Source organism: Mus caroli, chromosome 7 (assembly GCF_900094665.2).
Source record: "Mus caroli chromosome 7, CAROLI_EIJ_v1.1, whole genome shotgun sequence".
NCBI lineage: Eukaryota > Metazoa > Chordata > Mammalia > Rodentia > Muridae > Mus > Mus caroli.
In genome coordinates this window covers 143,652,102-143,672,013 of record NC_034576.1, presented here as the reverse complement: position 1 = coordinate 143,672,013, position 19,912 = coordinate 143,652,102, and the positions used below count along the sequence as shown (strand labels likewise).

Here is a 19,912-nt window from a genome sequence, read left to right as displayed (position 1 = left end):
GTAAACCCCTCCATGTCATCTTGTGCCATGGATACCAAGCATGAACCACAAATGCACTGTGGCTCCCAAACACACAAGAGCCAAGGAGTGCACAGTATACAATGGCCTTTATTGGTCCTTTAGACAAAGATTAAGGAAGACAGGATAGCCGGGCGTGGTGGCACACACCTTTAATCCCAGCACTCGGGAGGCAGAGGCAGGCGGATTTCTGAGTTTGAGGCCAGCCTGGTCTACAAAGTGAGTTCCAGGACAGCCAGNCTACAAAGTGAGTTCCAGGACAGCCAGGGATACACAGAGAAACCCTGTCTGGAAACACCCTCCCCCCCCCCAAAAAAAAAAAAAAAAAAAAAAACGGAAGACAGGATAAAGACTGAAGACCTTGACTACTCTGAGGTTAGCTCATTCAGGCATGGGATGCCTTCTGGGTAGAGCCACATACTTAGCAAGCATCTGCCACCAAGACCAGTCCCTCCTAGGGCCAGTCCTCTGGATAGGGAAGTGAGTCACTTGGGGCTGGTCATCGGGCACTAGGAAGATGGCCAGAGCCTCGTCTGGGAGGCCGAGCCCAGCCACAGCAGCAGCAGCAGTAGATGGGTCCGGGCTTGTGGGCAATAGCTAGAGCCTTCCTGTGGCTACTGCCCAGCAGTTTGGTCTCACAGGCATCTCTCTCATCTCGAAGCCTCAGATTCAACTCCCTAGAAAAGAGAGGTAGGAGACCGAGGAGGCTAAGATCTAGAGGAAAAAGTGCATGGGGGAGATGCCTTCCCTGAGTCCAGAGGACTACAGAGCCAGCAGCATGAAGGCTATAGGGCAGACATAAGGACTTCCAGCAACATGGGTAGGAGCCAATACTATCTGGAAACTTGAAACCACTTCCCATTATCCCAGGCAGGCCTGACCCACCTCAGCAGCTCCAGCTGCCTTAGGAGGCTGAGTTTCTCTTTCTGCATGTTCCTGGAGACAGCAACCACATCTCTGTGGACAGGAAGGCTGTGATCCAGATGTGGGTTGGGGGGATAGACCCTTCTACCCTCACCACAGGCACTTCACCACACCTTTGGGTTTGCTCCTGCCGACCCTGTGCTTCGCCCTCCAGTCGACTGAGCTGCTCTTGCGCCTGGTCCAGCTGTGCCCGTATGGCCTCATAGGCCCTCTGCAGCTGGATGTGCTGGGCCTGTGCCTCTAGCTGTTCTGCAGCCCGGGCCTGCAGCTGCTGTTCCAGCTGGGGAATGGTGGAATGCTGGCTGGCGTGCCACACCCCTCTGGTCCCAAGCTGACCCCTCACCTCTGTGGCTCCTGGTTGAGAACCCCAAGGCACAGATAAACACGCCTCCCTCCCCCCAAAGAAGTTGAGTCTATGCGAGGACACCAAGGTGAACTCAACACGGCTTACCTCCCGCTGCCTCAGGCCTGCGCGCTCCAACTCCTGCTCACGGGTCTGCAGCTCCAGCTCCAGGTGGCCCCTCTGTTCCTCCCGGGGTAGGTTCTGGGATGTACAGCCGCGCTAGAGCCTTCGTTCCGGGCTCAAAGGAGGCAGGCAAGGGTGGGTAGCGAAGGGGTGGAGAGTGCGGGAAGGGACACTTGCTGAGGCAGAGCAGAGTTCCCTGGACTTGGGGCAGCTTGGACTCCCCGAGGTGAGTCCTCTGGGGAGGAACCAATTCGGGAAAGGCGGAGCCAGAAAGGCGAGCAGCAAGGCTGGGCGTGGCGTGCGCGGGCCCACCTGGCTCTGCCTGCGGTGTCGCTGCTCCCCGAGCTGCTGCTCCAGCTCTTCATACAGTCCGCGGACCTCCCTCTCGTGTTCACTCTCCCGCCTTCGAGGAACCGGGATATCATAGACATGATAATTTCCGAGCCAAGTCTCTGCCCCCTCCATGAGTCCCCAGACCCCAGGCTAGGCCAGCCCTCACCGTCGCAGCGCTTGCTCAAGACCTTCGCGCTCCCGAGCCGCCGCCTCCAGGCAGGCCGAAGCGCGCATCAGAACTTCCTCTAAAGAGCCCAACAGCTCAGGTCGCTCGCGCTGCAGCCCGATCCAGAGTGTCCTCACAGCCCATTGCCTGAAGGATGCGATCAGAGACGGGAGCTGGTGGGTGAGGGTTTATCTCCCCATTGCGGACAGTGAAACAAACCCATGGAGAACCCAGCAACCCAGAACTGGCACATCGGCTGCGCACAGTTCACCTCTCGCTTGGTGCTCTTATGCTTCCTTGGCCTCTGCAAGTGTAAGGTGGCCTGTATACCAAGAGCTGGGCCAGTGAGTGCCTAAGGTGTCTGGTGGCACCCCGCCCCGCAGAGCTAACGCTTCCTGAAATGCAAATTCCGAGGAAAATCACGCCAGGCCACTCTCCCAGACAGCCACAACAGACAAGGGATGGACTGACAGGACCTAGGGATTCTGTAACAACAGACAGGTGGGCAAGGTGGACAGACTGTGAAAAGAAGAGGAAACATTCTCAAAAAGAGAGTGGGGTTCAACTCACTCGCCCAGGACCCGGGCCACTCCTAGCTTCTCCAAGGAAGTGTAGAATGTCTCAACATCCTCCTCCTCCTCCAGAGAGCCCCCTGTGCCCGACTCAAAGGTTTCCTCAGAAGTCCTCAAGGGGGACCCACCAGGGGCCGACTCCACCCCCACAAACTTCCCTGCAGACATGGGAGGAGAGATTATCAGGGTTGTGGGTTAGCACCCTGGACCTACCCAACTCCCTCCAGCCACATACAACATATCCTGCCCTCTCTCAGGGCCCAGTTTCCTGTTTTTCTTCCTTGTTCTGGTTCTATTGGCCCCGGGAATGGGAAATGACAGCCAGCTCCCCCGCCCCACCTTGGTTGGCAGAGAAGAAGGGATTGGGGGAGGGCAGCCCATACACTGCAGAGTAGCTAGGGGTGGTACAGCTCAGAATGCGCCTGTTTGTAGATACCAGAATGGCTAGGAAGTTGTGAATGAAAGGCACAGGCCTTCATAAGGTCTCAGGGGACCCTGAAGAGGGTCTCCAGGTGACTCACCCAGGCCTAGACAGAACTCCCGGGCTGTGAGGAAGCCAGTGTGGGCCTGGTCCAGACTTTCAAATACAGCCTCCAGCTGTTCAGGCGTAAGGGGAAGATCACTCTGCAGACCCTGACCAGGCAAGAAGGACCGAGGTGAGCAGCAAAGGTCGGCCTTGGGTCTAGCAACCTCTTGGATCTGGGGTTCACCTGTAGATCCTGACGAGTGATGAAGCCCTTGGCATCCTTGTCGCATAGTAGGAAGAGCTCCTGGGCCTGCTGCAGCACCTCTGCTCCATGCCTTGCCGAGACCCCTGTTGTCTCCTCTCCCTCCTGGCCCTCCCCAGCTCCAGGCAGCTCAGGGCTGGCCATAGGAGCGAGCCTTGGCTCTTGGAGGTGCTGTGAAGCAAAGGAAAGCTCAGCTGAGACAGGGATGCTCCAGGGTCACTGCAATGGCATGAAGCAGACCCAGTACCAGAGCTGCTGGCCAGCACCCCGGCATCTCAGGAAGTAGAGATTCTGGGGAAAGGCTGAATCCCAGGAAGAAACCAGTGCAAGAAAGGGAGGTGAGCTGGGTACAGTGGCACACATATTTAATATTTAATATTTAATCCCAGCACTCGGGAGGCAGAGGTAGGCAGATCTCTGTCTGTGAGTTTGGGGCCAGGCCAGTCTACATAGCAAGTTCCAAGACATCCGGAGCTACACAGAGAGATTCTACCTCAAAACAAAAAAGAAAGTGAGACCAGGCGTTAGTGGCGCAGGCCTTTAGTCCCAACACTCAGGAGGCAGAGGCAGGTGGGTCTCTGTGAGTTTTGAGGCCAGTCAGGTCTACAGAGTGGGTTCCAGGACAGTCAGGGCCACATAGTGAGACCCTGTCTCCAAAAAAAAAAAAAAAAAAAAAAAAAAAGTGACCTTACTCCAACAGACTTGTAAAAATGTAAAAGCAAGCAGCCAGCTCTTGGCAGCCAGCAGAGATTCTGTAGTGAACGAGGCTCAGAGAGTAAAGAGTCTGCCACATCCTGGACTTGGGAGATCCCAAGCTGGGACTGTCTAAGGTTGAGAGCTAAACCACTTCTGACCAAGACCAAGTCCTTAGCCTCAGGCCTGAGCCTGTGATACCCTGGACCTCTGACAGCTGGCAAGCAAGCAGAGAGTAAACTCCATCAGTCCCTCCCACCTGCCACTCAGGCAGGCCTTAAGGGTGCAGGTGCAAGGTCCCAGGCTTGGACACTGGACAGCTTTTAAGAAACACCCCCACATCTTGGTTTAACACAGTCTCTGCAGCTTTCTCCTCCCCTAGGGCCTCCCCTCTCACCTCCTGGAATGGACATCCCACCTCTAATTAGAGCCACCTGTCAGTCCCACAGTGTATTAACCCCACATTTCCCAAAGCTACAGCTCGGTGACACTGATTCCTATCTCACTTTTCAGTCTTTGAGGTCATTTTCCCCCTACCCATATTCGGGGGTCGGAACAACAAGCAAACGTGAGGAAGAGCATGGTAGGGCAACCTGGAGTAATCATTGGCACCCCTGATGGTTACCCTCACTTCAACCAGGCACGGTCACCACCCCACCAACCGCTCCAGGGTTCCACGGGACCGGAGGTCCATCCTGGCCGGAAGCCGCGCTGCCGCCAGGCTCCAGGGAGTCCAGACGAAAGGCAGCGGGTGGGCCCACAGGCAAATCTCATCCACGCACGTCTGGGCTAGCTGCCTTCATCCCAGGAACACAGCCGTTCCAGACAGAGATGCGTGCGGTATCTGCTCCACACAGCACTCCGAAGGTGCGACCACTGGAGCTAGGGGCCTGGGGGTGGGGGTGGGGAAGCCCAGAGGGCGCGGCGCTGGGACCCCAGCCGCGGGACCTGCGAGCAAATAAATGCGTACCTGCGAGCCGCGCCGCCGCACCTGCCGCAGGCGGGCCGCTCCTCCCGGAAACGCGCGCGGCGCGCCCCGCCCCTGCCTGGACCCCGATAGCCCGCGAGGGGCGCGTACCCAGAGCGACCTTGCGGCCTTTCAGGCCCGGAGACCCCGGGATAGCACGTCCGGATGGATCCTCCACCAGAGCGCTGCTGTAGTTTTGTCCCGCCTCTCTTGTCCTGGTGACCCGACCCAGAGTGGCTAGCTCTCCCCGGAGAGCCACAGGGGGCAGCAAAGTTGTGTCCCTCACTCCCACCATCTCCCCCGCTCCCTCCAAGACCCTTTTAGAACAAAATCAAGGCTGGGGAGGTGCAGATGCCAACCCCCACCCCGCCCGGAGTATCCAGACTTAGGGTGCCAAGAAGTGTTGTGTAGGAAAATGCGGAGCAGGAAATAAACCAAATACTTTCAGTGGCTGTATCCAGGGCTGTGGACACTAGACTTTCTTCTCTTTACTTTCCCAATTTAGAGTCTTCTAAGTTTTAATACTAGAGAATGACATATAAGTTAGCAACTCTCCTGTGTGGGGGAAGTGAGTATGGGACCGAGCGAGACCACCTCAGTCTGCCCTCAGCACTCCTCATGGGGCACAGTCCTAATCGGGGCTTCTCTGGGCCTAGAGGAACTTCTGAAGATGCTGCCAAAGTCCTACTTAAGAGGAAACCCATCCACTTCCAAGAGTATGCCCCCAACCAAGCCCCTAAACTGACCTGAAAAGCTGGCCTGGCTATCACAGGCTGCAGAGGCGCTGGGGGGCCCTGTGTCTCAAGCAGAACCACAACAGGCTTGCTGTATGGGACAGGACCTGGAGACAAGGGGCGGCCCCTGGCACCTAGGCCAGGGACCTGCCTGGCCGGCTCGCCCAGTCCTGCTGTCCCAGGTCTCATAACCAGAACAACCGTTATTGTTGGCTAGGGGCTGCAACCGCAGCCACTGTGCTCCTTTTGGGAGGGGCAAGTGGGTGCTGAGCTCGGAGGACTAAGCTAAGTTCTACAAATAGACAGCTAAGCCCACCCCTTTGGGAGGAGCAAGTGGGTGCTGAGCTCGGAGGACTAAGCTAAGTCCTCCAACTGGACAGTTAAGCTCACCCCCACTCAGAGTTCCCCTTCCTCCAAGACTATTACAACACACACAAACACAGCACAGGATACTTCAGGAAACCATGGTGAACTCTCTCTACTTTGCCTCAGTACTTCCAACCTCTCCCAAGGTTCTGGCGGGAAGCAGGTATGGTTACAGTACAGGAAAGGGCATATGCACCTGGCAGTGGAGCATGTGACAACCAAGAAAGAGGAGCCAAGGACAAAGTTCTAGGCAAGATGCCCCAGTATGGGTCAGGAACCGATCTTCCCGGGTCCCCAGACCGCAGTTCCAGAAGCTTCGCCGCCCTTCACAGGGATCACTCCACGCCCTCACTTGCTGTGTCACATGAGGAGCGGATGTGTGGGTGACACCTTTTGTAAACATTTTCCCCCTAGTGCTTGAGATGGAATCCGGGCCTGGTGCATATTAGACAGCTGCTCAACTGCTGAGCAACTCTAACCCACCACTTTAGTTTTCTTATCGATACTAAGGGGCTCAAACTCCCAAACATATCTGCTGGCCCAAGAGACAGTCAGCAAGCCTCAGAGAGAACAGAGCAGCTTACATGTGTCCTTGCCAGAGGGCTGACCTTATGAGACGGTCCCCAGCTGCCAGGACTCAGAGAACCCCGTGAAGCCCAACTGTTAGCTACTGAGACACTGGGACACTAGTTCAACTGGGAGAAAGCTCTGTTTGCTGACCACAGTCGGAGGCAAGGGTAAAAAGCACAAGTGAGGAAGGCAGAAGCTGAGCTGTGGCTTTTATTAGATCTGCTTTGGCAAAAATAAATAATTCTTCACACACTCTGCAAGGAAACTTGAACACCAGGGGGAAGCAGCAGATGTGGAGTTCTTAAGACTGACCCTGCACTGAAAAGGTGGTGGGCAGGAGTAAGGCACAGGAGACGTGACGGGGGGAGGGTGACTCCCCATCCCTCCCCACCAGGAGTTAGCATAGTGAGTGGCTGGTGAAAGGTTTCACATCGAAAGCCCACTCGCAGCTGTGCAGGGTCCTATGTCCTCATTCCACAGCATGTAAGAGGGAGAGTGGGAGCAGACAGGATCTTGTTCCACCCCGGGGCTCCTCTTAGTGGGGCAGGACAACTTGGAGCTTGGCTGGTAGCCGGGTGAGGTGGGAATGGTGATTCTCAGCAAGGCGGGAGGCCAGGTGGATCCTGTGGGGTGGCAGGATCTGCGGCAATGGGGCTGGCAGGTGCGCGCATGCGCAAGGCATCCGGCGGGAAGGCCACATTGGTGCAGAAGAGACCCAGCAGTAGCTGACGCTGGCATTCTTCCCACTTGGCCAGCGCGTCCCCCAGTGAGAGGTTGTTTCGTACCCAGTTGGGTAGGGCCTCACTGTAGGTGGCGCAAGACAGTGGCACAGAGGGCAGAGACTGGGCACGCCGCAGTTCCACCTGCTCAGACAGTCTGCAGGTGGGGAGGAGGCATGGAGGAAAGGAAGGCTTAGTGGAGATCCGCCATTTCAAGACCCAGGACCCAGGTGGCCAGGCGGTCAGGGCAGCTCACCTGGAAGGCAGATGGTCACCCAATTTCCTCTTGGCCCTCATCACCAGATACTGGCAGATGCTACCCGTCTGCTCTTTCATCCACCGGATATCCTCAGGGACATCAGGCAGCCACTCCAGCAAGCTGAGGAGGGAGCACCGAGAGCATGAGCTCAGAAACACCAGGCTGGGATCTGGTGCTCCCTTGCCAGGTTCTGAAGACCTATCCTCCCCAAATCTCCCAAGGAGCCCATTGCTCATGGATGATCCTAGACCTCTGTCCCTGATGTACAGGTTGATGTGTCCTTCCCCCAGACTCCGTTCCCCACCCTCACCGGATGGTGAAGGACACTGCACTCTCCAGCGGCAGAGTATAGGGCACCATCATGGCCGTTGCCAGGCGCACTGGTAGCATGTTGGAAAGGGTGGTCATCAGGTCCTTTGGTTCCACACAGGCCTCCAGCAGGGCTGCAGAGAGGAAGGTGGCAGTCAATCAGGGAAGTAGGGGGCCTCCTAGGCCTCCTAACTGAGCTTCCCTCCCCGTGGCGCACCCTCATTGAGTCTGGCAGGCAGGTGCTCTAGAATTCGATCTTTTCTATAAGGCTGCAATTGATCCTCCTCTCCAGCCCTCTCCTCTGCCACAGCAGCTTCCTCTGCATCCTCTTCCTGGGGGACAACTGGGGGCAGTGCCAGTAGAGGGTTGGGTTGGTTCAGTAAGCCTGTAGGGGGTGGGGAGTGTCAGAGAGATGCCATCAGAGGTTATGGCCAGCAGGGGGCACTGCAGGTCCAGCTTCTTCCACCCCAGTGCTGCCCACACACCATTCCTCCTAAGGAATCGGAGTCCATCTCTGTAGCCCTGTTTGCACATCTCTCGGAGGACCTGTGGCGGAGGTATAAATCAGTGTGAATGGTGCGGTTGAAGTACTGCTGTAGAGTCCCTGTAACTGCCACTTCCACCAACAACCTGCCCTGGCTTGACGTCCTGTCAACCTTGGAAAGCATCCAAAAGCCCCACTGCTGTCCCAGGGCTCAGAGGTCCCCAGGAGTTCTCTCCCCTGGTGCTTGCTTAGTCAGGACTGGCTGTGTGCAGGCTCACCATGGGCTCTGGTGGGAAGAGAGCCTTGGAGAGGCGGTAGAGATTGCGCAGGTTGAACTGGATGCTGGTGTTGGTGACACGAAGCTCGTGGATGTTGGTGGAACTGTCCTGAGGGCAGATGTCACTCTCGCCTGAGAATGGGGACACTGTGATGGTATTCTTCAGCTCATAAAGTGGCAAGTTGTCTGAAATGCCGCCATCCACGTAGCGCTTTGCAAGAACACACATTCATAGTCACACACTAAGGGGGCTGCAGGGAGTTCTGGCAGCCCTACTCGGTTCCACTTGAGCCTTTGGCCCACTACGTATTGGCCACTGGGGACTCAGCAAATGGCCAGACAGATGGAGTTGAGAAGGGCACCAGCCAGAGGAAGTCTGAGTCTCCCCAAGACTGCCCTGGATCTTGAGTCATGAGAAGTCAAGCAACACACAGGCAGTGAGGGACTGAAGAAAGGCGCCCCAGGGGCCTTTCTCCTCCACCCCCAGTTCCTGCAGCCCAGAGACAGTACATGATGCTTCTCGTTACAGGGCAGGGCCAAGCAGAGATACTTACCACCCCTTGAAGGGTAGGAGGAATGAGGCCACAGTACACCGGGATAAACGTGCTGCAGACATTGGCCTGAAGAACAAGACACAGGGTAGTAGACAAGGCTCTGCCTTGAGTTAACTCCCTGCCCCCGCCAACACAGGGTCTCCAGTGCCTACCTGGATAAGCTCATCCTTGGAGCTAAAGTGGGATATGATGACATTCTCTCCATCTGAAACACGAGTCAGGGAGATGCCCAGGCGTCCATTGGCACGCTCATGGCAATCAGCAGGCAGGGTCTTTAGTAGACAGCCACGGATGGTCTTCACCAGGTTGAAGGAGGGATGCAGAGGACCCAGGAACCGCTTCCGGGCCTCCTTGGACACCTCAATAATGTTGGCGCCTGCTTCACCTGGGAGAGCAGGGCCGGGATCAGGGACAACATTCCCAACATTCCCAGCTTAGTAGCCATCTGTCCTCCAGGACTCCACACCCAGGATACACTCAGATGGGTGACATTCCATTGACCGTGAAGACACCTATGCCCACACTGGGGGCTGGCTCACAACTGGGACTTTGCCACTTAAGTAGAAGAAGGCAGGCCACCACCCTGGAGATGGCGTACAGCAGGAGCTGGCCAGCTGCGATTAAAACCTGCCCTGTGCCTGGTATTTCCCAACCGCCTGTCCCCATGAGTCACTGTGCCTAACATGGTATGGCACGTGGCCTAGCGTGGGGAAGACGGAGGGTCAACTCTGACCTACTTCAACCATCACCTACTTGGCCAGATCTAAGTGGGTGGGCAGACCCACGAAGCCCAGCTCAGCCCAAGAGGGGCACCCTCAAGAACAGTAACTTACAGTGGTGGGCCCACTTCCTGGGAAGACATTGTCTCATTTCTGCCAAATGCAAGCACTCTGACACTTAGGAGGCCCTTGGTGATGACCCAGAACAATAGTACGGTGGCCAGAGAGAGGAGAATCTAGGGTTTGTTTTTTTTCCCCCCTGAGGACCCATGCCCTCCTCCAAGATGCTCACCTTGGCAGGCATGGGACATATAGACCAGGGGTTTACAGCGGACAGTAGGCAACCTGTCATGGTTCTAGCTGCTCAAGATTACCTGTGCAAAGTATTGGTAGTAAGTGGTTCTGTGGGAGTGGCATCCCTAACTCATTCTCAATTCAGGTATGGTCCTCATGTCTGTCCTGAGACCAACTACCCACTATACCCACTCCTCTGAAAGCCCCCATGAGAGCCAGCGGGCAAGATCACAGGGTGAACTTCAGGGACCAAGAACTAGAACTGTATTCCTTCTCCTCTTCCCGCCTCAGGGCAAAGGTGATGGGAAAGAGACCGCAGAAAACCCTAGACAATCTCCTGCTGGTGTCACCTTGCCTGACCTATGGGACGGGGGATGGGCAACACTTCCCAGGACTCCTAAGGAGGAAGAACGTTGTGTGCTGTAAACAACAACCCACGTGGTAGCCGGAAGTGTGAGACCCAGCCCCCCTTCCCATCTCTGTACTCCAGAAACCCTTCAAAGCACGTAAGTGTGGCCACCCCGTGAAGTGGGTCAGCTGGCTACAGTTGTCAATCACCATGGACCGAGCAAGCAATTATGCCCAGCTCTGGCTCCAGCTGTGTTCAGAGGTCCCCTTTAGGAACCATGACACAGTGTCCAGATGCCCATTTGAGGAATCCTTGTACTAGGCCCCAGAGTCACAGCAGTTTGTAGCGGCAGAGCCTCAGGACACAGTGACCGCTGGCAGCCAGTTCGGGGAGACCAATGCCCCTCCTCTCTCCCTCGCTCATGGCTCCGCCCACAATTTACTTTCTCTTTCCAATAACAGTCGAGTAGCACCTGCTGGTCCCCAACCTTTGTGCCCCTTAAGGCGGGCTACATGGGCACCAAGAGAATGCCATGAGCCAAGAGCGCGCCAGGCCCCACCCCGGTCCCTAGACACTCTTAGAACAAAAACAAACCAGAACAAAAACAAACCAGAACCCGCCCCGGACCGGGGCTCAGAACTGGACTTTCGGTCATAGTTCCGGAATACAGGCAGAGATGTCCCTCTCTACCGCTCCTACTGCACTAACTAGTTACTGGAACAGCTTCCCTACGCGGACTAGGCGTGGGACGCTAGAGCATCCACCGGCCCGCGCGGTCCCCACCCCACCCTGCCCAACTTCCGCGCAGCTCGGCTCACCCAGGCAGGCCCCAGTGACCAGCGCTGTGGCGGTGAGCGCCCCTGCCGAGGCTCCGTAGATGTGAGTGGCGTTGGCCACCAGGAAGGGCGCGTGCTCACGGAGGCAGGAGGCCACGCCAATGTGGTAGACCCCGAGGAAGCCGCAGCCAGCGAATGAGATGTTCCACTTGGTCTCCCTCGGGAACATCGTGACTCGATGTACTGCGGGCAGTGGGTCCCGCAGTCTCGATACCTTGGGGTCTCCGCCGGCGGAGGCGGAGACGCTGTGCCGGGAGGCAGAGGAGGAGGTGTTTTAGTGCGGGGTGAGGGCGGGGCCTGGTCGGCAGGGGGCAGGACCTGGGCGCGCGACCCAACTGGATCAAGCAGGGAACGGCCGCGCCCCCGAGGCCCCGCCCCTTCGTGACACCTGCTGGGCAAAGCCATCCGAGAGATTGGAAGAGGGGATTCCCAGGCTTCAGCTTCTCTCTTTCGACCCCACAGCTTCTTCAATCCCACAGCTTGGGCAGCCTCTGGACTCAGGAAGACCCGAGCGCACAGAGAAGTGCAAGTTTTGGACAGATCTGGGTACCGGGAGTTTGTGAACAGGTGTCTCCTCCTTCTCCAGGGATACCCACCAGGACACAGATGAACTGGACGGAACCTGGGTAAAGTCTCAGATAGTACCCCCTATGGGCCTGAAAACCTGGGTCACTCAGGCTAAAGCCCCAAAACCAACAGGCCAAACAGACTGACACTGGCCCAGCAAATACTGTCACAGACTCAAGTCTTACCATCATAGGGGCCCTAGCTGCTCACTTGGGTTTTAGCTGTCTGATCCTGTGGCTCCTCCGATTGTGGGGTCTACTTGGTCTCAGAACAAAACCCTTAACCCAACTGATTGTTCCAGAAAGTGGTGTGCGCCTGGGTAATGTTACCCTCTCACCCTTTTCCCCAGACTAGAATTCCCTTAGCTGAGGGACAGGCTAAAACCTAGCCCTCGTTTTACCCCACTCCAAACAAGGTTGGGTTTATGGGTGACAGTGTCTTTTTGCCCAGAAATTCTCACTCCCAGCTCAGCTCTAGACCTGTCACAACAGAAGTACAACTGTATTGTCAACAATTCGACCTGAAGATCTCTAAGCGAGTGCCTTTTATTCAGGTGACCCAGGATCTTGACATACACCACAAAGAACTTCAAGACCAGCAAGAATGAAATTAGTTTATTAAGCATACATGAGAGGCACTTAAGAGGCAAGTCCAGGTCTTAGAAATGTGCCCAAGTACCTGAGCAGTAGTTATATACGTAACTTAGAGGGGTTTTGACCCCAGCACTCGGGAGGCAGAGGCAGGCGGATTTCTGAGTTCGAGGCCAGCCTGGTCTACAAAGTGAGTTCCAGTACAGACAGAGCTATACAGAGAAAACCTAAAAAAAAAAAAAAAAAAAACACAAAAAAAGCAAACCAAAAAAAAAAAAAAAAAAAAAAAAAAAGAAAGCTGATTAATCTAAAAAGTTTATTTTTAATACAAGGTAAAGGATCTATTGTATACTATGGACTTCAGTCCTAAACTAGAAACCTGCCTCCATTTCCCAAATGATAGAATTAGAGGCCCCTAGCTTAATTGCCTTTTAAAGATACACCATGCAGGCTTGCAGCAGAAGTTTGTTGAAAATAAGGGGATCCTCACACGTCATGAGGAGGCTGTTTGAAGCAGTTAATTAGCCATTTTGTTTGTGAAGTTTTCTCAGAAAACGGAGTACAGTTCCTTGGCAGGTGGTCTGGTCAGTTATGTTGAAAACCCTTGGATGTGAGCCATCAAGAGAAGGAAGTGTGCATCAGCAGGGTGAGAGCTGGGTGAATGGTGCCAGGGCTGGCTGCACTTGGGAATGAAGAAGGAAACATGGTAGGGCTGGTAGATGTAGGGAAATAAGTTTAGGTCACAGGTCCAAGGGGTCCTGGAGACATTTCTCTAAAGTCACAATGACCCATCCTGTAGTGGGCCACGTCACACCTAGCATAAGTGCACCAATAGGTGAGGTCAACGGTGTCCCAACCCACTGTACAGTCAAAACGTGGGATATTTCTGGGGCTACTGAGCTGAGCTCTGGCAATCAGTTAAGGACAGAGCATCCAAGGTGGGTGAGCAGTCTCTGTGGGCCTGGTTGTCCTGAACTCAAGACATTTTACAGCTCCTACTCACCACCTTGGACCACAACAGCTTCTGCTTATGATCACCTGAGTGCAGGTACAGAGGCTGCAAGAGACCAATCCCCAGAGCTAGAGGACTCTGAACCACCAAGCCACCCAATACCTAATATGGATACTGGAAAGAGAACCTGGGTCCTATGCTAACAGTGCTTTTACCCACTAAGCCATCTCTTTAGTCCCTGATTTAAAAAAAAAAATTATGTACCCAAAAATCAAAGGGATGCAGAACCCTATAGATTAGGAGGTACAGGTATTTGTGTGTCACCCAATTTAGATGCTGGGATCTTCAGTCTGCTGATAAGCAAACATTCACAATTTCCACAATTTGACTTTTTAGTTGAAGATCCTGGGGTTTGAACCTGGGGTGTCTAGGCAAAGTCTGCCTCTGTACCCAGTCCACAACTTACCTTTTCTTACTCAGCTGCCTCTACCTGCTGATCCTGGGATTAAAGGTGTGAGCTGCCATTGCCTGGCTCAAAATATTTGATTTTTAAAGGTTCTTTTTATTTTTTGGTTTTTCTGTGTAGCCCTGGCTGTCCTGGAACTCAACTCTGTAGACCAGGCTGGCTTCGAACTCAGAAATTCGCCCACCTCTGCCTCCCAACTGCTGGGATTAAAAGCATGCGCCACCACACCAGGCTTTTAAAGGTTCTTTATACTAGGTAAACTTGTCCTATGCTGGCTAGTGAGACCAAAGGTTGTCAAGGTGAAATGTACACGGGTATGTCATGATTAATATGACTGAGTTTAGGGTAGAAGCCCACAGTAAGCCCGGGGCTTATCATGGTGCTCACAGGAAGCTAACAACTTAAGGTCCTCTCTACTATTTTTGTTCCAGTAATGGGCCTGAGGGACAGTGCTGCCCCAGCTCAGTAGGACCTCTGCTCTCATTTCCACAGAGGGTAAGGCTGTTTGGGCACACACCCTTCAGGCTCCTGGGAGATGCTGGTGCCAAGAACAGGGCTAGCCTTTCTCAGAATCCTGAGGCTGGGTAAACTCCCATGAACAACCTTATAAGAACCTTAAGCAGCACAAGCCCCTCCCTTCCTTCAGGGTACAGGCTACAATTGTGCCCAGAACCCTGGACCCTCCTACCCCTAGCCCCATTTCTACCTGCTCCCTTACAAATCACCTCAAAGGGTGTTAGCTGTCTTTTCTACATCCACCACCCTTCCTGGTTGTGGCCATATTTTATTCCTTGCCACAGGAAGCAGAGTGATCTCTATCCTCTGTGTAACACTCATCTGTCTCCCTAAAAGACTGCCAGACCAGGTAAGAGCACACTGACTGCTCTCCCAAAGGTCCTGAGTTCAAATCCCAGCAACCATATGGTGGCTCACAACCATCCATAATGAGATCTGACGCCCTCTTCTGGTGTGTCCGAGGACAGCTGTAATGTACTTATAAATGCAAAATGTAGAGAACCAGCCATTAGAAAGCTAACACTCTGAAACTGTACCTTGACACCACAAGCCTTATAGGGAAACTTAGGGACACCCTCACTGTCAAGCTAAGTGGAATAGTGACCTATGAACCACTCTTACAGCAGAGCCTGTGCTACTCAAAAAACAAAACAAAACCAAAAACATTTCAATTCAGGCTCATATTTCCCATAACTTGTTTTCCCAGAATATTTAACAAAAGCTGCAAGGATCCATCACACAAGCCCAGACAGTTCTCTAAAGCCAAGGCCCTACTAAGTAAAGGGACCTTGAGGATCCTCCTCCCAGCACTGACCCAACTCGGGTGGGGCCCAGGCTGAAGACACAGCATAGCACACGTTGACAAAATGTTTAAAGACTACTCAAGATACATAAAAAGACTTTATTTGCAGGGGAGCAGGAATTTAATCAAACAAGCCAAATCCCATGTCGTCATCCGACTCCTCGGACTCCTCCTTCTTCTCATCTTTCTTCTCCTCTGCTGTGGAGGACACCATAGTAAGCACTGCCCCAAGAACTCATCCAGGTTGTCCCAGGAGCCCCAAGCAACAATAAACCTTGCACCAACCCCCTTTACCACCCACTCAGACCTCCATTTACCTGCAGCAGGGGCAGAACCAGCAGCAGGTGCTGCAGAGCCAGGGGCAGCAGAGACAGCCACAGCCCCACCAGCAGGCACACTGGCCAGCTTGCCAACACCTACATAAAATAAAAAGAACATGAGACCAGAACCCAGACCCTGTGAGGGAAGTTATCACAGCAGCGGGGCTGCTCACTTAAAACCACTGCCACCTGCTTTCACTCCAAACACAAAGCAGCTTTGCACACATCTAGGAACATCGAATACCATTGAAGACTTCTTTCCCTGCATTCTGATACACTAAAGAAAAGAAACTGGAATTAGCACCATTCTGACTTCCACCTTAACAAGATGGACGGGCTGGAGAGATTGCTCAGTGGTTAAGAGCACTGACTGCTCTTCCTAAGGTCCCGAGTTCAATTCCCAGCAACCACATGGTGGCTCACAACCATCCGTACTGAGATCTGACACCCTCTTCTGGACTGTCTGAAGGCAGCTACAGTGTACTTACATATAAATCTTAAAAAAACAAAAAACAAACAAACAAAAAACCCCCACAAGATGGACAAGCTAGGCATGTAGTCCCAGTAGGGGATCGGAGTTTAATGCCAGCGTGGGCTAAACAGAGACACTTTGTCTTAACTGCCGTCTCAAAAACCTTAAAAACCACAGGAACAAAATAAGCTGGGAGGTGGTGAGACACATCTATAACCCAGCACTTGGAAGGAAGAGGCAGGTGGATTATGAGTTTGACGACAACCTGACCTGACCTTATACAGTGAGTTCCAGGATAGCCAGGGCCACTCAAAATAAACCCTGCCCCCAAGTAAATTTTTAAAAAATTTCTGGACACTTTGCCCCTTCTTAGAATTAGGAACAAAACACCCATGGAAGGAGTTACAGAGACAAAGTTTAGAGCTGAGACGAAAGGATGGACCATCTAGAGACTGCCATGCCTGGGGATCCATCCTAATGCTGGGGATCCTCCTAATGCTGACACCACTGCATACGCCAGCAAGATTTTGCTGAAAGGACCCTGATATAGTTGCCTCTTGTGAGGCTATGCTGGTGCCTGGCAAACACAGAAGTGGATGCTCACAGTCAGCTATTGGCTGGAACACAGAGCCCCCAATGGAGGAGCAAGAGAAAGTACCGAAGGAGCTAAAGGGGTTTGCAACTCTATAGGTGGAACAATATGAACTAACCAGTACCCTCCCCCCAGAGCTCATGTCTCTAGCTGCATATGTAGCAGAAGATGGCCTAGTCGGCCATCGTTGGGAAGAGGCTCCTTGGTCTTACAAATTTTATATGCCTCAGTACAGGGGAACACCAGGGCCAAGAAGTGGGAGTGGGGGGAGTTATGGGGGACTTTTGGGATAGCATTTGAAATGTAAATGAGAAAAATACCTAATTTAAAAAAAAGTTCGGGCTGGTGAGATGGCTCAGTGGGTAAGAGCACCCGACTGCTCTTCTGAAGGTCCAGAGTTCAAATCCCAGCAACCACATGGTGGCTTACAACCATCCCTAATGAGACCTGACGCCCTCTTGTGGTGTGTCAGAAGACAGCTACAGTGTACTTACTTATAATAATAAATAAATCTTTAAAAAAAAAAGTTCAAGCTGGGCGTGGTGGCACACACCTTTAATCTCAGCACTCGGGAGGCGGAGGCAGGCAGATTTCTGAGTTCAAGGCCAGCCTGATCTAAGGAATGAGTTCCAGGACAGCCAGGGCTACACAGAGAAACCCTGTCCAAAAAAAAAAAAAAAAAACAAAAGAAACAAACTGCACCAATATTTAGCATCCCCAGTCCCTGCTCACAGAAAAGGTTTTCACACATCCTCGTAGAAACCATAAAGTGACCCCACTGCCAGCTTCTAAGTGTGTCCAGAAGCGCTGCAGGCACAAGCCTAAAATGAAAAGGCCTTGCACAACTCTGGCAGTGTTTCTAGGATGCTCTGGTCCACAAGCGAAGCCTGGCAGATCACTGGCTGACCAGCAGGTATTAGGATGGACCACAAACAGGCCAACTTCCCAGGAACTCACCCTGAGCGATGACATCCTCAATGTTCTTTCCATTCAGCTCACTGATGACCTGGGGAAGACAACCACAGCCAGCAGTCAGCAATGCAAGGCACGGGAAGGTCTCCTGAAGATACTGGACCTGCTCAACTCCCAGGAACTAGCCATGAGATAGTGCTGGGTCTTCTCAACAAAGGCAATAGGAAGTTCTAGATACTAAAATTCTAACGGTCTGTCAAGTTTAGGTTCTGTGTACAACATGGGGGGGGGGATGCCTTTCTTGAGGAATTTTAAGGGGTGATGAGGTAGCTCTATTGCTAAAGACTTAGATTCTGCCATATCCTAGAGTTTGGTTCCCAGCACTATAGATCCAAGGAGACACAGATGCCTCTGTTGGTATCTACACACATACATCCTTTACTGCAAAGCTAGTTTAAAAAAAAAAAAAAAAAAAAAAAGAGACTTAGGAAACTGGTTTACATATAGTGAGTTCCAGGTTAGCCAGAGTAACACGGTGAGGCCTTGTCTCAAAAAATAAGATCACACAACATGAGATGTATTAAACTTCTATAAAAGCACGATTATCAAGACTGACTTCTTCGATTGCACAAGGTCCTCAAAAGGACTAAAGAGAAAACTATGACTAAGATGGGTGTAGGCCTCCTCCATCCATCCTTTTCAACAGGTTATCTACATTTTTTTCTTAAAGTAAAATCCGAGCATAATAGGATAAGGACCGCCAATGGTAGACATTTGGATCCAGCGGGTCCAAGCAAGCAGCAAGCTACCTTGTTGAGCCGGTCATCGTCCGCCTCGATGCCCACGCTGTCTAGTATTTTCTTGATGTCTTTGGCGCTAGGAGAGGAGTTGCCCCCGAGGGCGGCCAGCAGGTAAGAGGCGACGTAGCGCATGCTAAATGGGGCAGAGAGAGAGTACGGTGGTGAGGTTATCCGAGAGGCCTTCTGCTTCCTTCTCCATTTTAGGCAGCAAGTGAGGCCACGTGAGGCGCCAGGCCTCCGATCACGGAAGGCTGCGCCACCCTCGCCTCCCGGCCGCGGTCCACCCCGCAGTCCCCACCACTGTTCGCGGCCCAGGCGGCCAGGCTACTCACTCGGCTGCGGGGGACAGACCTCACGCGTGCGACCTCGGCGGCGTCCGGCGGCGAAAGGAAGACGCTGACGCAGTGGGCGGGGGTAAACCGCTACCCAGAAGCCCCCGGGAAGCGCACGGCGGCGCACGGGGACGCCTCCCATTGACGAAAAGGTTGCACCGGAAGGAAGAGATTTCCCTGTCATGTCTTCCCCACAAAAAAAAAAGCGAGGGATTTTTGAAGTGCCAGGGGCTTCTGCAACATGAACGAGAGTCTCCAGAAATCCATGCGGGCACGGGCGAAGCGTTCAAGCCCCCTTTAACTCCTCGGGTTTCCAGCATGCCACTCGGCTCCACAGCTCCCAAAATGCAGTGCGAAGGCCCCGCCCTGGTCCCATTAAGGCGAACTACAAATCCCATGATGCTTCACTAAAAGACCTTCATACCGGAAGTGTGCTCCCTTCTAGCCTTTTCTTGTTGCACGTGGACTGGGTGGGCGGCTATTGGTTCAAACTGTGGTGCTATGGGTCCTTCCTGTTCTTGGGCACCAGAGGTCCTAAGTCGGGCTGGGGCTGATGGCTCCCAAGTTCAGCTGGTTTGGAAAAGTTGGGCGAGCTGTCTGGGGCCTAGTGATTACGGCCATATCTACAAACATCCTCCTCCTTTTTTTTTTTCTTTTTCTTTTGAAACAGGTTTCTCTATATACTCTTGGGTATCCTGGACCTCTGTGTAGACCAGGTTGGCCAAGAACTCACGAGATTGCCTGCCTCTGCCTCTAGAGTGTTGGGATCAAAAGCTTTTTGACTGAAGAGATGGCTCAGGGGTTAATAGTTTTAACGTTGACTGCTCTTCCAGAGGTCTTGAGTTCAATTCCCAGCACCCACATATCACAACCATCTGTAATTGGGATTTGATTCCCTCTTCTGGTGTGTATCAAGACACTCGTGTAAAACAAATAAGTAAATATTTAAAAGAAAAAAAAAGTAAACCTTTGCCTCGTTGGGAGGAGGTGTTGCATGCCTTTAATTCCAGTACTTGGGAGGGAGAGGCAGGTTTAGGATAGCCAAGGCTACACAGAGAGACCCTCTTTCAAAAAAACTGTGTCTCTACACTAGGCTCTGGAGACCTCTCTTCCTCTCCTCACTTCTACTCCCCGAGATCCACAGGATCTGCCTCTTAAAAAAAAAAAAAAAAAAGCCGGGCATGGTGACCTTTAATCCCAGCACTCGCACTCGGGAGGCAGAAGCAGGCAGATTTCTGAGTTCGAGGCCAGCCT

General features: G+C 53.1%; 3 protein-coding genes, 1 long non-coding RNA gene and 1 other non-coding gene across 9 annotated transcripts; 1 reads left to right on the top strand and 4 right to left on the bottom strand.

The window, feature by feature from the left end:
* Window positions 1–358: 358 nt before the first annotated feature.
* Window positions 359–5,859, bottom strand: Cracr2b (calcium release activated channel regulator 2B). 3 transcript variants are annotated; one of them, XM_029479823.1, is made up of 10 exons: window positions 5,614–5,859; window positions 3,190–3,378; window positions 3,001–3,112; window positions 2,478–2,637; window positions 1,908–2,054; window positions 1,721–1,811; window positions 1,394–1,486; window positions 1,056–1,222; window positions 904–975; window positions 359–695 (listed from the first exon to the last, which is right to left on the bottom strand). In XM_029479823.1, exons 1-10 carry the CDS (start codon window positions 5,788–5,790, stop codon window positions 518–520), a joined length of 1,386 nt encoding a protein of 461 aa, XP_029335683.1. In that variant the 5' UTR covers window positions 5,791–5,859; the 3' UTR covers window positions 359–517. The 3 variants fall into 3 exon arrangements, with proteins under 3 accessions (XP_029335683.1, XP_029335684.1, XP_021022627.1); XM_029479824.1 differs by lacking the exon at window positions 5,614–5,859 and adding an exon at window positions 4,979–5,054; XM_021166968.2 differs by lacking the exon at window positions 5,614–5,859 and adding an exon at window positions 4,871–4,929.
* LOC115031540 lies at window positions 2,632–5,323 on the top strand. Its single transcript, XR_003837198.1, has 2 exons — window positions 2,632–3,135; window positions 4,541–5,323. It is a non-coding gene; the product is annotated as an uncharacterized LOC115031540 (long non-coding RNA).
* Window positions 5,860–6,729: 870 nt separating the features above from the next.
* Pnpla2 (patatin like phospholipase domain containing 2) lies at window positions 6,730–11,630 on the bottom strand. The gene is made up of 9 exons (XM_021167897.2): window positions 11,320–11,630; window positions 9,292–9,524; window positions 9,140–9,205; window positions 8,587–8,796; window positions 8,310–8,370; window positions 8,042–8,209; window positions 7,826–7,958; window positions 7,513–7,635; window positions 6,730–7,413 (listed from the first exon to the last, which is right to left on the bottom strand). Exons 1-9 carry the CDS (start codon window positions 11,504–11,506, stop codon window positions 7,134–7,136), a joined length of 1,461 nt encoding a protein of 486 aa, XP_021023556.1. The 5' UTR covers window positions 11,507–11,630; the 3' UTR covers window positions 6,730–7,133.
* A 3,679-nt stretch (window positions 11,631–15,309) lies between these two features.
* Rplp2 (ribosomal protein lateral stalk subunit P2) lies at window positions 15,310–18,767 on the bottom strand. 3 transcript variants are annotated; one of them, XM_021167616.2, is made up of 5 exons: window positions 18,659–18,767; window positions 18,336–18,459; window positions 17,572–17,620; window positions 15,548–15,646; window positions 15,310–15,428 (listed from the first exon to the last, which is right to left on the bottom strand). In XM_021167616.2, exons 2-5 carry the CDS (start codon window positions 18,456–18,458, stop codon window positions 15,352–15,354), a joined length of 348 nt encoding a protein of 115 aa, XP_021023275.1. In that variant the 5' UTR covers window position 18,459; window positions 18,659–18,767; the 3' UTR covers window positions 15,310–15,351. The 3 variants fall into 3 exon arrangements, with proteins under 3 accessions (XP_021023275.1, XP_021023277.1, XP_021023276.1); XM_021167618.2 differs by having other exon boundaries at window positions 15,310–15,425; XM_021167617.2 differs by having other exon boundaries at window positions 18,678–18,758.
* LOC115031626 lies at window positions 17,407–17,543 on the bottom strand. The gene has a single exon (XR_003837299.1). It is a non-coding gene; the product is annotated as a small nucleolar RNA SNORA52 (small nucleolar RNA).
* Window positions 18,768–19,912: the final 1,145 nt, after the last annotated feature.

Bases quoted from the DNA above. Each gene is read 5' to 3' on its own strand.
- Pnpla2 (XM_021167897.2), bottom strand. From the start codon at position 11,506: ATGTTCCCGAGGGAGACCAAGTGGAACATCTCATTCGCTGGCTGCGGC. The intron at 7,959-8,041 runs GTGCGCCACGGG...TCCTCTCTGCAG, and splicing joins GCCTGCCAGACTCAATGAGG to CCCTGCTGGAGGCCTGTGTG. The intron at 7,414-7,512 runs GTGAGCTGCCCT...CCCCACCTGCAG, and splicing joins GGTGACCATCTGCCTTCCAG to ACTGTCTGAGCAGGTGGAAC.
- Cracr2b (XM_029479823.1), bottom strand. From the start codon at position 5,790: ATGAGACCTGGGACAGCAGGACTGGGCGAGCCGGCCAGGCAGGTCCCT. The intron at 3,379-5,613 runs GTCAGTTTAGGG...TTTGCTTCACAG, and splicing joins TAGCCAGGCCAGCTTTTCAG to CACCTCCAAGAGCCAAGGCT. The intron at 1,812-1,907 runs GTGAGGGCTGGC...GGTTCCTCGAAG, and splicing joins CTTGAGCAAGCGCTGCGACG to GCGGGAGAGTGAACACGAGA.
- Rplp2 (XM_021167616.2), bottom strand. From the start codon at position 18,458: ATGCGCTACGTCGCCTCTTACCTGCTGGCCGCCCTCGGGGGCAACTCC. The intron at 15,647-17,571 runs GTGAGTTCCTGG...TATTTTATGTAG, and splicing joins TGAGGATGTCATCGCTCAGG to GTGTTGGCAAGCTGGCCAGT. The intron at 15,429-15,547 runs GTAAATGGAGGT...TGTCCTCCACAG, and splicing joins TGGTTCTGCCCCTGCTGCAG to CAGAGGAGAAGAAAGATGAG.